The sequence below is a fragment of the Rhinolophus hipposideros genome (assembly GCF_964194185.1).
Source record: "Rhinolophus hipposideros genome assembly, chromosome: 9".
In the NCBI taxonomy this organism is placed as follows: domain Eukaryota; kingdom Metazoa; phylum Chordata; class Mammalia; order Chiroptera; family Rhinolophidae; genus Rhinolophus; species Rhinolophus hipposideros.
The window spans coordinates 57,985,546-58,004,810 of NC_138055.1; the positions used below are offsets into that span (position 1 = coordinate 57,985,546).

Here is a 19,265-nt window from a genome sequence, read left to right on the forward strand (position 1 = left end):
TTACTACTTTGCTCAGCATGACAGGGGCAGGTAAGATTTGAACCCCATTATTTTCAATTTCGAAATCTATGCTCTTCATCAGTAGCCTATTCTGCCACACACAATCACTACAGTAAAGACAGTAAAGTGTTTAGACAAGATGTACTTGCTTTTTAAAACAAACACTTCAGGCAGGGCATTTATACAATGAGCAAATATGCTGGGCTGATTGTATTTTTAACTAGTACTTCCAGGCAGTTTGAAGTCCTTTCCAGGATGCTTACTACTCTGTTTTTCTTTACAAGGGTCAGAGTATACAAAAGGGATTTTGAATGAGACAAGTGGCCACAGAAGATAGAATGAAGGTACCAAACATGGGCAGAGGAAAGAGGCTGGGAGAGTCAAGAAGGCTTAGAAAACTGAAGCAGAGGTTAATAAATACCCCATTGATCCACTAATTCCACTTTCCCAGAAATGGAATGGGTCAGATGACAAAACCTTTCGGCTAGTTTCTATCTGAAAATAACTTGTTTCAGTAAGTCCAGCAATACTGGTCTGCCCTTCCAAATTCGGCTTTGCAGCATTCTTCTGCCACAACGGCTGCACCGTAAGAATGGCCAGCCATCCAAATCTCCCTCAAACTAACAGGTAAGTCTGGAGATGGCAGCAAGGTTGTCCACAGATAACAGTGAACTATTCACTCTCAATACACAACACAAACGAGGGTACAAACCAAATGTGCACTTTCAACTATAACTTCTTTTGTCCAAGTTAATAGATACTAAAACTTCTGGCTATAAGCATTCCTTATAGTCGGAATGGACATATTTTATACTACTTTGCACTTTTACTATCAGTATAAAACATATACCCATAGTTATAAGCAGCTGGATGGTTCGGTGCTCATGTAGGTTTTGACTCCTATCATGGTTGCCTAGTTTGTGCTTCCTAACTTTGAAAATGTTTTAGCCCCTAAATGTCATTTCAAAAATGTGTGCCAGGAGTGACTGATGGGGGCGGGAAGGGGTGGCAAACTGTGAAGACAAGAGCTCGTGTAATGCTGGGACACTAAAAGTACAGGCAGCCCTGGTTTGAGTGCTGATTCTGCCAGTTGCTAACTGATGTGTTACCGTGTTTCCCTGAAAATAAGACCTAGCTGGACCATCAGCTCTAATGCGTCTTTTGGAGCAAAAATTAATGTAAGACCATTCTAACATTATATTATGGTACATAAGACCCAGTCGTATAATAAAATATAATAAAATAAGACCGTTTCTTATATTAATTTTTGCTCCAAAAGACGCATTAGAGCTGATGGTCCAGCTAGGTCTTATTTTTTGGGAAACACGGTAGTAGCAAAAGAGAACAAGAACAATAGAGGGGGGAAAACAGGTTGTACGTTTTGTAATTAAAAAACAGCAAAAACAAACTAACAAAAATTCTCAAAACAGAGTTATTACCTTCCTAATGTCACTCTTAAGGACTATGGGAACTGTCTTTTTTTGATCTCCAAAATCCAACTCCCCTTTTAAACTGTCTAACAGAATCAATAAACCCTCAGAACCTCCACTTTTTAACTTACAAATAAAGATAATAATAGCTAGTGAGTAGTTTTCTCATGAGGATTAAATGAGACTATGTATAAACCCCTGGCATCATGCCTGACATGTTGTGGGTGCACAATAAATGGTAGCTTAAAAAAATCACTATCAGAGAAAAATAACTAAAATATAACCCAGTAATAATGATATATGCAGTACTGTCCTTAAATGCAAAGGAAAATATGAATCTGTATACTTCCAGATAGATATGTAGAGAAAGAGATAGATAGATAGATGACAGACAGAGGGTACACAGATGTGTAAATACACTTTATGGTTCTGAGAGGATGCCAACAAAATTACATTCTAGTTTGTTTTCTCTTTCATGACACATAGGTAGATAACCATGTCACACTATCTTGAGGGTAACTAAATTCCAGCTACTCACAGATGTTCTAATGCATCCAAACCAGTGAAGGCTTTTTTGGTAATAGATCGAATCCGGTTTCCCTGCAGGATTCTGGAGGGAAAAAATATACATTGGAACAGTTAATGAAGTCCATTTTGGGGTGGAATTCTCATGAAAAGAATTAATTTTGAAATAATTTGTGACTACTTCTATTTTCTTCAATTAAACAATATATCCTATAAAAACATCGACGACGTCTATTTCAGTAACATAGTTCAGCGTGGTTTTCACAGCATTCAATAGAGAACCCAGCAAAAACAGGTATTCTGTAAGTTACCCTGATGGTTAAATTAAAGCAGTGATTTTCAGAGTCTTTTTAGGAACAAGTAGAAACTTTATTCCAAGTAAATTTCTCAGCACACTAATGAATAAAGCCGATAATAGTAGAGACTTTCTCTTTAACCTCCCTCTCCATGGATACCTTTGTCATCCACACAAATTCAGGACAATATGGAACTCAATATGAGCACCACGGGCTTAAAATACAGGATCTGGGAATCTGCAAGGCTACTTTCTGGCTTAATATAACCATGTTTTTATCCTATATTGCTTGAAACCTAGTGTAGTGGTATCAGCAAATATTGGGTCACGTCATTTAAAAATCCCTGTGAGTAGAATACAACACTGAAAATCTCAAAATGCTGAAACTTTTACACAATGATGATCTTAAGGGTCTAAGCACTCAAAACAATGTAATATTCTTATCTCACTATGAAAATAAATGACACAAACCAAAGTGTTGAATAAAACCCTCACGCTCAAGGAAGAAAAGCAAATTAACACACATCTTGTGTTAACAGCACTCATCCGGGGAAATGACAAAGGGTAGCAACCAGATTAAGCACCTAAGTCTAAATTCTTTATGATGTCAGCTTGTGGAACTATTTAATTAAGACACAATGTTTAGGTCAATGAGTGAGCCAAATTATGAGGCAAATTGTACTCACAGACGTCTCAGTTTGTCAAGCCCAGAGAAAGCCCCATTCATGTCCTCGATAGTCCAGGAAATTTCATTGTTCTTCAGGTCCCTAAAACAATAAAGGGATGTTACTGAAACTAGTACCAGGTACTTAACAAAAGATACAAGCATTCTCTTTAGACATACACTCAGAAATATAAGATCGCCACCCAGGTGGCAAGTAATTTGTAATAAATTCCTCATAATTCCCCACATCATCTCCACCTGCTTTCCAAACAATAGAAAATTCTCTCTCTCCAACATACCTCCTCCTACACCCTGTTCTCCTCTCTCAACATTTTACGTTTATACCCCAAATTAGGACAGCTGACTCTGGGTCTATTAATTCCTCTATCAAGATGACTAAATTCTGAAAAATTTGAATAGTCTGAAAAATACATTAAAGTTTAAAACCACTGTTCCAACCACACAAGCAGGAGCCTGCCAAAGCATACAGCATGTCTCTCAATTATGTAATGCTTCAAACAGTGAACAGAGCAAAAGTTTCTGACAGTGCAAAAATCAAAAGCCCATTACACAACACTAAAATTAACGTTTGAGAGATTTTTCAAAGGTCAATTAATCCAACTCCCTCTTCTTTCTCTTGGACAGAGATCGAATTTGGATATATTTGGTACAATAAACAGGCATCTCCCTTTGCTGTCCTTTGTATATCTTTTTGCTCTAGGTAATTTTTAATCTGCATTTTATAAAGAGAAACTAGTGGATTTAAAATTGTTTCCCTCTTGAGCAGTTACCAACTTCCTGGGGATCCTGAGAAGGCTAATTGTATAATCACCCAAACAATGTGATCACTGTCCTTTTTAATCCCTTTAAGAAACATATATGGATGAAATGGACCGATTTTAATCAAACTGATCTGGGAAAGATTAAGACGCTACTTCTAAGGCTGTGCACATTTCCTTCACAACAAAGGAAATCTGCTTGGAGAAAAGTGGGCATGTTTAGGAATCAATTAGGTTCATGTACGGAGAGCAAAAATGTGTAACTTACAAAGTCTTTAAACTGGAAAGGCCCCGGAAGGCACAATCAGCAATGTAGCTGACTTTGTTGTTCCCAATGTGCAGAGTGTTTAGCAAGCTTAGGCCCAGGAAGCTCGAATCATCTAACCTCGATAAGTGATTGAAAGTTAGATCCCTGTAAAGAAAAGAGGAACAAAAAACAAATAATAGCTTTTATTTTCTAATTCAACACAATGATTTGTTTTGTTTAAAGAAAACACAAAAAACAGGTAATATGTGCAAGCATAATAATCCATACTCTAAAACTCAGTCTTCTTAATAATACTCAGGTAAACATTATCTGTGATCCCAGTAAATTAAAGAAAAAAATTCTCTTTATTTGAAAATGACCATCATTGCGTTAGCCCATGCACCACAGGCCCAAACAGCAGAGTTGGCTTTAACTTATCACAACGAAACTACGACTAGGTTGCATGTGAACAAAGCTGTCACCTTGGAAACTGTTATGAAAATTTCACAGATCAGTGGTAAGAAGCTCATGCTCTGGCATGATCCCTGCTCTCCAACTTGAGGAGAATAAAAGGCAACTCACAGCTCACTGAGTTTTTGGCAGAACTCCCAGGCATCAGGGCTGATCCTGTTGATGGCATTTTGGCTGAGATGAAGTTCCTGCAGCATCAGCAAACCATAAAGCCAGCCTTTGGTAATCTCTGTTAGGTTGTTATGGTCCAGCTGCCTACATTTACAATAAGAATCAAAAGTAGGATCAATGGTTCATTATCTCGTCTCTTCAAAGGGGACATATGATGACAACCTATTACATATTCCCATTGTTACTAGATATTTAGCTTTACTACATAAAGACATCAGCAAAAAATACTACGTGCTTGTACCTTCTCAGCCATATTACCTGAAACGAAACTAACTTATGACTACTGTAAATTAGGAGATTTTAACACAAGATTTCAAATAAAAGCTACTGAGTGTTAAGTGATCATAGTGCCTGAGTAGGAATCGTGATAACCCACACTTACAAGATTTCCATGTTGCTCAGCCCCCAAAAAGCTCCATCCATAAGTTTCGTTACTCCATTTCGTTGCATTTTCAGAGACTTCAAAGCACCAAGCCCTTGGAATGTCAGACCATCTACATTTTTAATCTTGTTTCGGTTCAGTTCACTACATTGGATAGAATAGTTAAACAGTTAGATTATGTGACAAATTCTGTAGGTAGTAATAAAATGTGACATTGCTACAATATAGTTACACTAGCCAGTATTAAATTACATAGATTGTTTTAAATTTCTAAACATTTTTACTGAGAAAACTTTCGATCTATTAGCAGTAAGTGAATTCCCTTCTGAAATGTGTGAGGTATTTTTGAGATAATAAAAGACTGAAACTAAACTACACTTTAATTTTTAAACCTTTGTGCACTCAGAATAGAAGTAAACAAATTAATATTTGTTATTAAATTATCCAAAATGAGAATACTGAATGTTACGTTAAAACGTAAGGCCCATTTAGAAGGATGGATGTCAAATTTATCCTGTTCAATCTGTTTACAAAGAGGTTGGTTACTCTCTTTCACGATTCTTATGTTTAATACTTGCTCTTTAGGGCAGTTGTTCTCAATCTTGGTTTGCACACTGGAATCACCAGGGGAGTTTTAAAACTTACTGAGGCCTGGATCTTACCCCCAGAGGTTCTAATATAATTGGTTTAGGGTGTGGCCCGGGCATTGGGATTTTTAAAAGCTCCCAAGTGTCTGTAATGTGCAGCCAAGGCTGAAAACCACTATTTTGTAGGAGTCTGTTCACAGATCATTCAACCATTATTAATGAGACAGTTCTTTACAGCCACTTAAGCTATCAGAGCCTCCTGGAGTTGTCGGTATTATTCTCATAAACCACAACCATTGAGATTCCCCCTGATTTCTTCAGTGCCACAATGACGCCTTTGTACAGCGGTGTTCAATGATTACAACGTTCACTCTTTCGGTAACAACCCAACATGCCTTGTCAGGCAGGAGCTTGCACTGGATGACGTTTAAGGCTCGTTCTGATTCGGGGATTCTACAACTCTGGCTCTTGAAGGGAGGGCGGTCACATCCTTGCTTCTAAACTCCTTTTGCCACATTGTGAATTTCAGGGAACAGACACCAAGGGTCTAGAGGAGGCGAGGAAACATTATCTAAGAGGACAGTTTACTCACAGGTGTTGCAGTTGGGGCAGTTTAAACATCTTGGGTGGGATAGCTGAGATTCGGTTCCTGTTCAGCTTCAACACCACGAGTGTATTGGCCAAATTGTCAAAATATCCAGGTTCCATTGATGTGACCCGGTTACTGTTGATATACCTGTTGAAAGTTTAAAGATGAGCCTCTCTTTCTGGTTTCTTTGGGAAGATAACATGCATGCATTGTCTGTATTACAAAGAATCTCCAGAGACCCTAACCACCATTTGTACCAATGGACACTTCACATAATTGCTCTTTAGGTGCTGCTGGACCAGGATTGACTGTGATTCACACACATTGCTAGGGAAAGAGGAATGGGAATATCTGACGATTATAAAAATTTGTGAGAAATGCTTACCCACTTTTTATGAAGTTGATTTATTAATGAAACAATGGTTTAAATTTTATTATGTTTTAAAAAGAACTTTGCACCCTGTATAGTTTTTCTAACAAAGGATGTCTAGTTTTTTTGTAATTCAAAATAATAAGAATAAAATGAAGATGGTGGTTATTTGGGCTTACAGCAAATTATGAGTCAGTAAGAAAGTTACATTTTTGATCCATCAGCAGTAAAACAGGCAAAGTTTGTTACATCTTAAAATTGACTTTTTAAAATTATAACAATATTTTCACCACAGGCAAAAATTTTTGCTAAAGAAAACTTGACTTACAGATATTTGAGTTGTAGAGGTGGAAATGCCATTTTAAGATCCGAAATATTATTGCTGCTGAGGTCCAAAGTTTCGAGGGATTGAAATTGTTTCAGCTGTTCAGCTAATATTTCAACAATTCTGTTTCCAGCTCTGGAATTAAAGGATAGCAAAGATAACTGGGTTAATGGTATAACAAACGGAAAGGTGCAAAATATTTTCTATTCTAAAGTTGTCCTTCAGAAATATGGAAAACTGATTGTTTTAAACAGTACTTTTAAAAGTTAAAGAGCAACTCTTTAGTCACTTTAATTTTGCATTAAATAGTTAAGTCATAATAGAATATATGAAAACCATTCCTATATAAATCTGGGTGTGTTTAACAGATGCGGTTATCTAAATGATAGGTGCTTAAACCGATTTTTTTCTGTTATTTTGCTAATCGTCCTTCCTTCCTTATCCTTTTTATTAAAACATGTGTGAAATGCCTTGCGTGACATGGGCATTCCAAGCACTGCTGTGTGTGTGAGTTCCCTCTTCCTTCTTCTTGATTCCTAATCTATTTGTAATTCTCCTCTTGGAAACTACCCACACTTCAGGTGCCAATGAACTAAAAATACTCATCAGATTGGGGCTTTTTGAAAGCCATGCTAGAGAGAGATCTCTTTTTCTTTAAGAAACATCAAGTTTCAATGCACTGCCATAGTCTTCAAAACCAGTGGATAAGCTTCAGGGCTCTGAATCCCATAAAAGTATTATCCATAAGAGCACTCCAGTCTAAGTACTCCCTGGGAAGAATTAGATTAAAAATTCCTGACATCGAACACCAGACCATAATGTCCAATGTGGTAGCCACATGAGGCTCTTTAAGTTTAATTAAAATTAAATGTTAAAATTCAGTTCCTTAGTCACAGTAGCCACATTTTGAGTTCTCAATAGCCACATGTGCATGGTGTGGCTGTCAAACGGGACAGTGCACATACAGAACATTTCTAACTGTGGAAAGTTCTGTTGGTCAGCATTACACTAGACCGCAAATAAAACGAAAGTTAAAAAAAAAAAAAAAGAGGTCACGGCAAAGCTCTTAAGAGGTCATCAATACAACATCTCCTCAAAGTCAGCATTACACGACCATCTTGCTAAAAAACAGTAATTAAACTGACGTGCAGTCCATGTTAATTGTCTTTGTTATTAGACCAGGTAACTTTGTCTTTTTAGACAATCATTTGGCAGGTGAAAATAACATGTCAAGATAGAAAGGCTGGGAAGATAACGGTCTACATACAAAAAAGTCTTCTCTTTACAACCAACCCAAGGAACGATGAAACAATCTGAAGGCTCTAAGCAGAACTCTGTATGCAATACAAGTCGAATGTTGTCATTTCTATACATAGTCTGGAGTTAACCTTCACTTAAGGAGAAAACTTAGACAACATATCCCATATGTGTATTTTTCTTACCAATGACTATTTCTAGGGTGTGCTGAGTTTATTAAGCTCTTTTGCATTATTATAACTCACAAGCCTCTCACTGTCCCAGAAGGTTCCTGAGTTAGGTGCAACTCATACATATTTTCACAAAATCCTGTGTTGCGTTCAGATGCAGCCCTTATCCTGGAGGTCTTCTCTATCATACTCTGAGGTCCTTCCATGCAGGGATATATCTCGACCCCTCTATCTTGAAATGTGCATGGAATCTAATCATATTGAAGACATTAGATGCCAAGCCCTGTACTAAGCATTTTTCATATATTTACCACTTAATCGTAGTAACATTTCTCTGATACAGATAGTGTAGCTAATTTTAAAGTTAGGAGATGAGAGCTTTTAATCTAATGAGTCCAAGCACTCCCAAAGCACCTCACAGATTAAGTCCTTATTGGTCCCAAAGCAATCCCTGAGTCCCAAAGCTTGTTTCATAGGATAGTTTCAAAGATATTTTGACAGCTAAGTTATGTGGAGATACAATTCCAGAAAGTCCCGCTACTTCCCATCCTTGCAAAGATGTTGTACTCTGGCTCACTGCCATCATCACGCCAACAGTAAGGATGCCCCGGAAATGCCCCCCCGACCTGTGTTTGCACCCTAGGTAGGTAAGTGGGCCCCCACCCCGAGGTATGGCATCCATCAGAGCAGAAGATTCCTGAATATGTGCAAATGTCAGGTGCTTCCCCAAGAAAGACAGTAAGGGGAGAAAATGGGATGTACGTTTTCAACTTAACAACTAATGAAACTTCTCAAACTATTGCTAAAATCCTCTATATGTTACTTTTAAGGGCTGTGGGGGAATGAAAGATCTTTTGATCCATCAGAGACTCTAACCCCACCTTTTAAAGTAATCCTATACAAGGTAAGAAGGTGATGTCTATGGTAAAGAGCTGAACTCTGTGATAATAGTAAGGTGGAAAAATAAAAATGTTTTAGCTGTCCCATGCATAAGTCACAAATATCAAGCCCCTCAGATTCCCATAAAGTCTTACAAACTTTGTTTAGAGTCAAGTCAGCCATGACCTCTGATTTTGACCATTTCCCACATCTGGATTTGCCAGTGTATAAACTCCTTGATCTAGTTGTGAGGTACAGGGTAATGCAAGTGAGACAATTAGTCAATTTCTAGGTCCCGGAGATGAATTCAGTGCAAGAGACAAGCCACAGGGCCGCAGGGCCTTAGGGTCAGGGTGTGTGGGTTAAACAAAACCACGCTTTAGGGGACAAAAATGTTCTCTTAAATACATAACCCAAATGTTTGCATTACCAGGATGTCCTCCCACAAACAGTGGGATAACCCTGAAGTACCCAAGTGCCCCCCTCTCTCCATCTGCCCCCCCCCCCCCCCGTCCTAGCCAGTACCTCCCATTAAACTCTGCATCTGGTTTTGGCCCCCAGGCTGTCTGGGGCTGATTCAGCTACACTTCTATTTAACAACAACAAGAAGAAAATGCTCTGCTTTAGATTTCTGCAATAAATGGAGCAAATTGGGTTTTTGTGGGAGGGAGTGGGAGACCCACAGGTGTCTATCACGTTGGTCAAATAAGGCAACGAGTTAGATAACAGGCCTTACAATCTTTGGTTTATATATTCGTTTGTTTATAAGGTAATTATGAACAAGGTATTAAAACTGCCAATTACTTGAGTGACGAATAAAATTTTCCTTGCAGTTAAAGTATGCTCCAGCCAAAGCCAGCAATTTCCTGAACTGCACACCTCCTAAATTGCAGTGTGAAAGTGCTCAGTTATAGACGGAGCCTGCACAGTGCTCTCTTTGTCAGCACTGCTTCCTAGCACAAAAATCTCTTATAACTACCAGGATAACAGTCCCTGTATCACAAAATTTTAACTCTGTCCTAATGGAACTGAATTAAATCCAAATACCAGTTTCATATTAGCTCTCTGACTTAACTGGCAAATGACCATCAGATATGTACCAGTTTAAAACAAAAACAAAAAAACAAAATATGCTTTATATCATGAAAGGGTTTAAAAAAGGAGACGACTACAGTAAAAGAAAAAAAAAAGAACTAGAGTAAAAACTCTTTTTAATCACCTAAAACCCTCAAAATAAACACATTTTATAATAGAGTAGGTCATAAATGGCCACTTCTAGGAGACAAAGATTCAATTCAACTCCAGCTTTAATTTTTCTCCAAATATGGATAAATGCCAACATTGATGAACATGTTAAAAGCACTGCAGTTAATATTCTTGGCAGGGAATGTGCAATGCTTTAACAAAAAACAAAACAAACTGTGTGAATACCTTTTTCCATGACTTAATGTGAAAATGCCATCTTTGCATTGTTCAGAAATCACCCTATGGTGGTATAAATATTTCAGCCCTGTGCAAATCCATCTTAAGGACCACAGATATTTTGGTCATCCATGTTTGTTGATAGTACAAGGTGTTCCGTGGTTAAATCACTGCTGAGGTCAAATATAATCAGTCCCTTGTGGACAAACACAGACCTGGGGGCTTGGTGGGTTGGAATGCAGAGGGTTCCCTCACGCTTCTCAGAGGCCACAGGGAAAACAGGAGTCCCAGGTAGTTCCGCCTTGGCTTCTCAGGCCCAATAATAATGGCTTCACTTTATTGCTAATTTCACCTTCCTGCCCACTTTGCCAAATACCTTTAAAATGCAGAGGCAAAAATGACTTACCATATTGTACAATGATACTTGCTCTGAGTGCTAAGGATCAAACAATGAAGAAGATATAGTCCCTGACTTCACAGAGCTCAAATGCCAATGAGGAGAACAGGCAGGCAAACGGGAATAGTCACGGGACCGATAAGTGCTATGATGTGGAAAGAGTACAGAGGAAGAAGAAAGGACAGCCTCCTAAAACGCAGTGGGAGGGGTGTGGGCAGTCAGCAGAACTTCCCATGGCACGGAGGTGGGTACCATTCCAAGCAGAAGCAAATGAGAGCAAGGCAAGGCTTCTTCCCTTTAAGGAAATGAAAGAAAGCCTTGATGGCTCAAAGTTCCTGAGTGGAGACTGTAGAAAGATGAAGTTCAAGAGTGAGGTGCTGGGAAAAGATGAGAGTAGGTTAAGTGGTACCCTGTAAGCCATGTTTGGCATTTGGCCCCTATCTGAAGATCAAGTAGGAGTTAGGGGGATGGAGGATTTCACATGGTGGGGTGACAATATCAGATGCACATTTTAGAAAGGCTGCTTTGGCAGCAGTGGGTACAAAGAGTGGGTGAGAGGCAGGCAAGCCCAGGTCCATGAGTACTACCTAAGAGATGCAGAGGACAGACGATGGCATGTTGGGATAATAGTGACTGTCTGCCTAGACGCCCCCTTTGGGGGTGAAGCACCAGTTTTGCTCTGGTTTCCCAGGGCACAAGGCTGTGTTTTTCTCTTCCCCTGACATACAAGCTTGTGCTCGAAGCTCTGTTGTGGTCTCTGGCTACAGGGACCCAGTTCAGCACTACTGGAGTCCCCCGTTCCTTCTATCTGTTACCGCTGCGTTTTGTATTGCTGATATGGAAGGCCCTTTAAAGCACGGAGAACAGACTACAGTTCCTTCTTGCTTGGGAGCGATGCTACTGACCAGAGTAGCCCAGTACTGGCATTTATTTGTGCCTGTAATGACGAGGGAAATGAACAAATGTATTATTCTCATATATAAGAAACGTACTTGTTTGTTCTAATACTCTGAACACCTGCACTAAATGTAAACCCAGAGTAGATTAATAATAGTAAAATATAACCTATGAGGTTAGTGATATGACCACTTGGTGTGACGATGATTGGTTCTACTTTTTGACTCACTGTGATCTCCCGAAAGCCTAAGTTTCAAAAGAACTTCATGCACTCCTAAGTGGATATAAATGGTGTTAGTTTATTTGCAGAGTCTGAAAGGAGAGCCACAGAGTGAAATACTCTTTGTTGGCAAGGAACTAGAATATCAGGTTTTTCACACTGGAATTCCTGAACTAATTAAACTATAGTTTCTTGATGGATAAGAAATATCCGTCAATAGTTTCAATAGGTCTCCTACCTATTGCACAAGATAACAGGCAGCTTAAAATGTTGTAATTGTGATGTGTGAAGATGTGCAATCTTAGCTATTTAGAGAAGGTATGAGCATGTGACATATTCCTTTTGAGAGAGGGTGTGTGCAGTGAAATTTAATTGGAAACCATTTTTTTACATGTTGCAATACCCTCTTTTCTTAGAATCTATTACTCTAACCACATCCCTTAAGTCCAATTCAGTTATTGCAGCTGACAAATTGCTGAAGCCATGGTCATTCCATACAACCACAGAGCAAGCATATTAACTGTATTGACTGGGAGAGCCCGCCTGGCCCCAAAGAAATACTGATTTCTATATATAGCTTGTAAGCAATCAGTTTAGCACCATTTATAAAGGAATTACAAGTTGTTAAAGAAAGCACTACATTTTGCAAACACATTAAAGGTCACTTGTATTTCTAACAACAACCCTCTTTCCCACACCCAAAAAAGCTTCCTTGAAAACTATCTTGGCTACAATATTAACTAACTCCATCATATTAGGCTTCTTTTACCAGAGAGACTTGGCAAGCAAAGAACCTCTCCCATGCAGATAAAAATAACCTGTCTCCGCTCATCTTTTTTCTAAAAAGATAATTAAGAAGTTTCATTAAAAGGACACATGTTTAGACTGGTCCACTGGTACCGTGGCATCAAAGAATAAAGCCAATTGAGGCAGCTATTGCAAGGAGAAAAGATTCTTGATTAAGAATTAATGATACCAAGCAGCAAATGAGCCACTCTAACGAGGAAAGAGTCAGTTCTTTCTGCTAAAAGCCAGGTCAACATAAAATATAATTATCTTTCGGGTCATGGATATGCTAACGATGGCCACGATGTGTTAATACAAAGGTCCTACAATAATCAGGGCCCTATTTATAAGCCAATTATAACACACACGTTAAAAAACGAAAGAAGAAATGAGTCAGAAACCCATTCACACCACACACCAAACAATCCTTTTGGATCCCCAAGCGTAAATTCAATTTAGTCCTTTATGTAAACAGAAATTTAAGAGGAAGTCCCTTAATTTAAGATGCTAAAGAAGATACTTACTGAACAATTATTGTAATCTGAAGAAAATCAGTTATGTACAATAAATTAACTCTAGTGAAATTTAAAAATTCTCTCTCTCTCTCTGTCCGTCTGTCTTTCTCTTTTGAGGCAGAGGGTTTCCATGGCCATGTTCACAAGCCAGACCAGTTAAGCTGTGAGTTTGAGTCTTCCCATTAGCTTGTGATTTACTTGTGAATGAAAATAACTTCTAATTCATCTTTGGTTCTTCAGAAATTAGGATTAAATGAATGGGTTCAAGACCCTGAAGTGACTAAACAGTCATGATTAGTCCAGAAACTCTAAGTCAAACTTTAGATTGGCTTGTGAGGATTTATCTCAATTGTAGTTCAAGAGGCACATGTACATCAGAAAACATGATCATGCGAGCCAGAAAAAGTAAACATAAAACTGTGATTCTTCTTCTTCCTCTGTACTCCATACACTAATGAACCTGTTAAATGTAGGACCTCTCCTTTTTTTTTTTTTTTTTTAAGTGGGATCTCTCTGAAGCAGCAATTCCAACTACAGTTCCCCAGCAAGATGTTGATTCTGTTCCTGGTTCTGTTTTGATTTACTACACTTTGTGAACATTGATTTTCTCACGTGTCAAGAAGAGAAAATAGAATGATCTCTTTCAACCCTAAGAAGGTGTGATTCTGGATCTGGACGACAAACACTGACAAACACCACAAACGACCACACTTGCTACAGAGGCTTCATACAATCATGTAAAAATCGCAGCCTCTTAGAGAACCTGATCTCACTCTGGGGGGATTTCACCTCTTTCCTCTGTTGGAGTCCCACTACCTGGCTGAACAGTTCCTCTTCCTTGGTTTACTCCCTCATTTCCCTGGGGCATATCCTCTATTAGCTTTCCAAGAAATCCTAAGTAGAGGTTTTCTTTTTTATGTTTGGAAATGTCTTTATTGGATTGACAGTTTGGGTGTGTACAGAGTTTAGATTAGAAATAATTTTCCTTTAGGGTTTGAAGACACTGTTTTGCTGTATCATGACACTCACAGATGTAAGTTTGAGGAGCCAGAGGCCATTCTGATTCTCTACCCCAGTGTTTTCCCAACTTCAGCAGGTATCAGAATTAAGGAGCTTCTTGAAGCACAGACTGTTGAACCCTACACTCAGGGTTTCTCTTTCTGTAGGTCTGCATGGGGCCTGGGAAACTGCATTTCTACCAGCTTTCCAGGTAATGCTGATGCTCCTAGGAGCTCCTAGGAGCAGACTTGGAGAACCACTATCAATCCTTACAGCTTACCAGCTTTGTGTTTTACTTTTTTCCTCCTCTCAGAGCTTCTCTTTACCCCTGGTATTCTCTGCAGAGTATATATACATATACTCTGCAGAATTTTATATATATATATATATATATACATATATGTGTATATATATATATATATATAAAATCACTGTGTTTCCTGGAAAAAAAATCCTAGCCGGACCATCAGCTCTAATGCATCTTTTGGAGCAAAAATTAATATAAGACCCGGGTCTTATTTTACTGTAAATAAAATATTATACTATACTTATTATACTTATAGTAAAACAAGACCAGGTATAATATAATATAATACAATATAATATAATATAGTACCAGGTCTTATACTAATTTTTGCTCCAAAAGACGCATTAGAGCTGATGGTCCAGCTAGGACTTATTTTTGGGGAAACACAGTATATATTTTCCCCCCATTTGCTGGTACTCAGCAAGGCCTTTCAACCTAGAAATGTGTTTCTCAGTGCTGGGAAATTTTATTCCCTATCTTTGATAATTTCCTCCCTTCTATTTCCACAGATGTCTCCTTGTGGAATGCCAATTAGATATAAGGTGTTAGACTTCCCACTTGATCTTCCTATTTTCTCATTTTTTTCCTCTCCTGTTTTCCATCCCTTTGTCTTTTGCTTCTTTTTGAGACAGTTTTTCCACTTTCTTCCAACACTTCTATTACCTTTTGAACTTCTTCAAAAGTCTGGTGCTCAATGGCTATCCACTCATATTTAATAAAAAGCAGCACTAAAAAGTTTATGGAGGGCTGTGTGGAGAACGGACCTGTTGACTGGTGAGTCTCATCACAGGTGGCTGAGCAGGGATCTATTTCAGGATGGGATCTCCACATCTTATCACTCAAATCCTCCAATCTCCAGTCTAGTGTCTGGGAAGGCTAACAGGAAAATAAGCTGAGGGGAGGGGTGTCACTCTCAGTACTCAGATGTGACTTAATTTCCCTGATTGCAGAATATGCTTCACTCAATCCCGATCCCTTGCCCCGCTGGGCCTGTGTTCCAAATTCTAGAGATTTGGTTTCAATTGTCCAAAGAGTAAACTTCCAGTCCTCTGCCTGTGGCAGGGGAGGGGCAGTCACTGGGCTTTGCGTTTTGGAGGAGGAACACGGAGGTCTGACTGCTTTTTACAAGAGTTTTAACCAATCCATTTTTAGTCTTACCTGGCACCCTTACATTTACAGGATTTGAATTCCTGAACTAGTCTGAGGTTCCGTAGCAAAAAGAAGTCTGCTTCTTTTGGGGAACCACTCCAGTTTCTTTTATGTCAGTCACAATTTGTCAGTTTGCTTGCAAAATTTTTATGGTGTCTTTCATTGGAATTGTCTCTTCTCCTCTTCTCTCTTTGTTCCCGCCAGTGTGCAGTCCTTTACTTTCATTTTAAGAGGATTTTAGGGAAGTACAGAGTGAAATGAATGCATTCAGTCCAGCATGCTTAATAGGAAGTCTTCTATAGAAATCAAATCAATGAATAAAACCAGCTTTCTCCAAAACCGAAAATAAACCGCAAGACCTTCCCTCAAAAATGTTACTGTTATTTTCACTTAAAAATCATCCAACTTAGATTTCTATAAGATATGTTAACAAAAAAATTAGTCTATAGAAAGAATTTTAACTTAAGGTGATAGTACTGTGGACCCTGGGAAGATTCATTTGATGTGAACCCTGAGAGGGAATTCATCTGCTGAGATAGCTCAAATTTCATAAATAGTCAGAGTCTAGGGGCCATTTGCTGACAGAGCCCCTCAAGTACTCTGTATACCCAAAAGAACCTCACACCGAACTCTCAGCTTCCTATACTATGTCCTTATTTACGCCATCTGAGTCAACCACCGAAGGAAAGCAGTGGTTTCGTCTTTCTACCAACAGACTGAGACCTGCCCAGTCCAATCAGAACCGCACAATTTGCATCCCTCACTTACATAAAATGGAGCTCATCGAGAACCTGGGTGGAAACTTTGGCTACAAAGGTGGCCTCTTGGTGGAACACTATTTAAGTTGCTACCTGAATCTGTGTCTCCCTGGACTGCAGCTCCTTTTTGCTCAAGTAAATGCCTTTTATTCCTTATTACAGTCTAAAATTAATTTTGGCTTACAGTATGAACCAGAAAACATGGCATCAGTCTTCTGAACTGTGAATTAATTAACAGTTACCATACAGAGAATTAATTCTGTATGAACATCGCATGCTAACGTCATTTCATTTTCTGATGCTGTTCACAGACCAATGGGGCTAGGACCATGACAGACACAGAAGGTCTTAATTTCACCAAGAGTGTAACCGGTCCTTGTAAGACATGGAGAATGTGGTGACAATTATCATGTAGGCAAGTAAGTTCCCATCATCCCTGTCTTCCTTCCCAGCCTGGCATGGGAAGCTGCTAGTGGCTACTGCTGGGTCTGCCTGTGGCCCGGTGCTGTCATCATCTGCATGAACAGAGACAGAGGTGTGAACAGTTAAGTGCAAATGCTGCAGAACTACAAGTATAATTCATCTAATAGATGAATCATGACTGAAAGCCTCTTGATGTACTGAAATAATGGTTTAAAAGCAACCAGAGAAATTAAACTGGGATAAGACAGTGTATTGAATTTTTAATCAATCACTTCAAGAGGCCTATGTGAAAGCAATTCTTATGAAACAACAACAGACTTGAGGGTCTCAGCTGACCACACTCAATATGAGCCAATAGAACATGGTCCTTAAGATGCTAATATAATTTTCAGCTTCATTAATGTCCACTATTCGGGTCAAAGAGACAGTCCAACCATATTCTGCATTGCATCACCGCTCAAACAGCCTGCTCTGGGCATCATACTTGACGCTGTCATGCTGGATGAGGTGTGTGAGGACTGTTAAGAGTCTAGACCTGCACCATCCAGTGCAACAGCTACTGGCCACAGGTGGCTATGTAAGTAAAATCAAAGATTCAATTCCTTAGTAACCCTAGCCACATTTCCAGTAGTCAACATCCATGTGTCTAGTGGCTAACACAGTGGACAACAGTGATACAGGGCATTCCCATCGTCACAGAGTGCTGCTGAAAGCACTGGCCTACGCCCTGTGTCATACAGGAAATGGGAGCCGGAATCGGAGCCAGGGGAAGAGAAGGCTTTAAGAGAACCTTATAGTTTAAGTCTTGTGTTAGAATACGGAAAATAAAAGGAAGTTGTTCTCTCCAGCACATAGAACTAGGACGATAGGTAGAAGAGGCCACAGAGGGGCAGAGCTCAACTTCACAAATGAAAAATCCTAGCTGGTAGAACTATTCACAGCGGAAAGGCTCCTCTCCACGAAGTGAGCTTTCGTCCCTGGAAGTGCTCTAGGGGAGGTTGGATAACCTCTGTTTCATAGATTTCTCCATAGGGAGAAATATCCCTTCCAATTTGGAGTTACCAGAATTGCGTGTAGTCGCTCAAAGCTAACAAAAACATGAGTTATGGCCAGTTATATAACATAGCAAACTGTTTCTAATTCCCCTGACCTTTGTCTTGATACTTAAATGGGGATGGTGGTAACGAAGTGGAAGCAAAAAAGATAGGAAAATAAAGAGATAGAGGGATTCATACCACTAATTAACTACTTACCTGATTCTGTAAACATCTATCTTTAAAGAATACTGCCCTTTATTCCTAGGCCAATACCTTGTGCAGGGTTATATGGCTAAGTTCAAAAAGCATCTTATTTTTTTCTAAAGAACTATGCTCGCTTGATTCTACTCCATGTTCGTTTTGTTATAAAAACATTTAAAACTGCTCATGCCTAGTAAAATCGACAATCCAAGAAGGTCTACCTGGTTGATCCTGCGCTGCATGGTACTTACAGCTTGAACATTACCTTATTATTTCATTTTGTTTTCAACTTCACTCTAGAGACTACTTACTGTATCTACTGGCTCAAGTTTCGTGGAGAGGGAGGGAGACAGCCAGGCAGGTGATTTGAAGTGCTAGAAAGGAGGTGCTTATATGTATAACTGCCTTTCCTTTCATGTTTTGAATTTAGTACTTAAGCAACTTGCAGCCAAAGAAAGAAAGAGTGGTACTGGTTAGAGCCCTGCTTCATTGTTTTGGTCTCTCTACCCAACTAGAGCCCTGAGAGATATTGAAATAAAGCAGAGAAGGAGGAAAAGGAACTAGTCCAGGATAGACACACATGCTGAGTCTTGCCACCCCAGTCACGAAAAGCAACTAGCTATACGAGTAGCTTCATTGTTTTGTCTGTCTTGGCAGCACAAGCCTCATTCAGCTTAGAGAAGTCTCTGAAAGAAGCTGCACTTGATACTTCAAAGCAGCCATCAAAATGGCTAGCATGAAGTTGAGGGAAGGGATGAGAAAATGGTGTAGGTTCAGGATAAACATTGGCAATACAGGAGATTTTGGGGCACACTACGCTGGAAGGTCAAGTTCAAGGAACTGGGGTTCAATTTTATCGGCTCCAAGACTGAAGAAAGTTGCCCAGAGTTACTATGCCAAATCTTAAAATGTTATCACCTTGGAAAAACCAACTTTCATTCATGAAAATTGTAAGTGTGAATCAAGAGGCAGGAACAGAAGGGTTAACTAAGCAGTTTCCTCTACAATTAACT

The 19,265-nt window shown here is 39.1% G+C and overlaps 1 protein-coding gene across 2 annotated transcripts in view; it reads right to left on the bottom strand.

Annotated features, from left to right (window-relative positions):
• LRIG3 (leucine rich repeats and immunoglobulin like domains 3) overlaps positions 1–19,265 on the bottom strand; it is a 46,106-nt gene that overhangs the window by 12,344 nt on the left and 14,497 nt on the right. For both annotated transcript variants that reach the window (XM_081059714.1, XM_081059715.1), the window contains exons 4-10: positions 6,839–6,970; positions 6,144–6,287; positions 4,965–5,108; positions 4,523–4,666; positions 3,962–4,105; positions 2,937–3,017; positions 1,969–2,040 (exon numbers count right to left, since the gene is read on the bottom strand). In XM_081059714.1, coding sequence (XP_080915840.1) covers positions 1,969–2,040; positions 2,937–3,017; positions 3,962–4,105; positions 4,523–4,666; positions 4,965–5,108; positions 6,144–6,287; positions 6,839–6,970 — 861 coding nt within the window. The remainder of the gene's footprint in view (positions 1–1,968; positions 2,041–2,936; positions 3,018–3,961; positions 4,106–4,522; positions 4,667–4,964; positions 5,109–6,143; positions 6,288–6,838; positions 6,971–19,265) is intronic.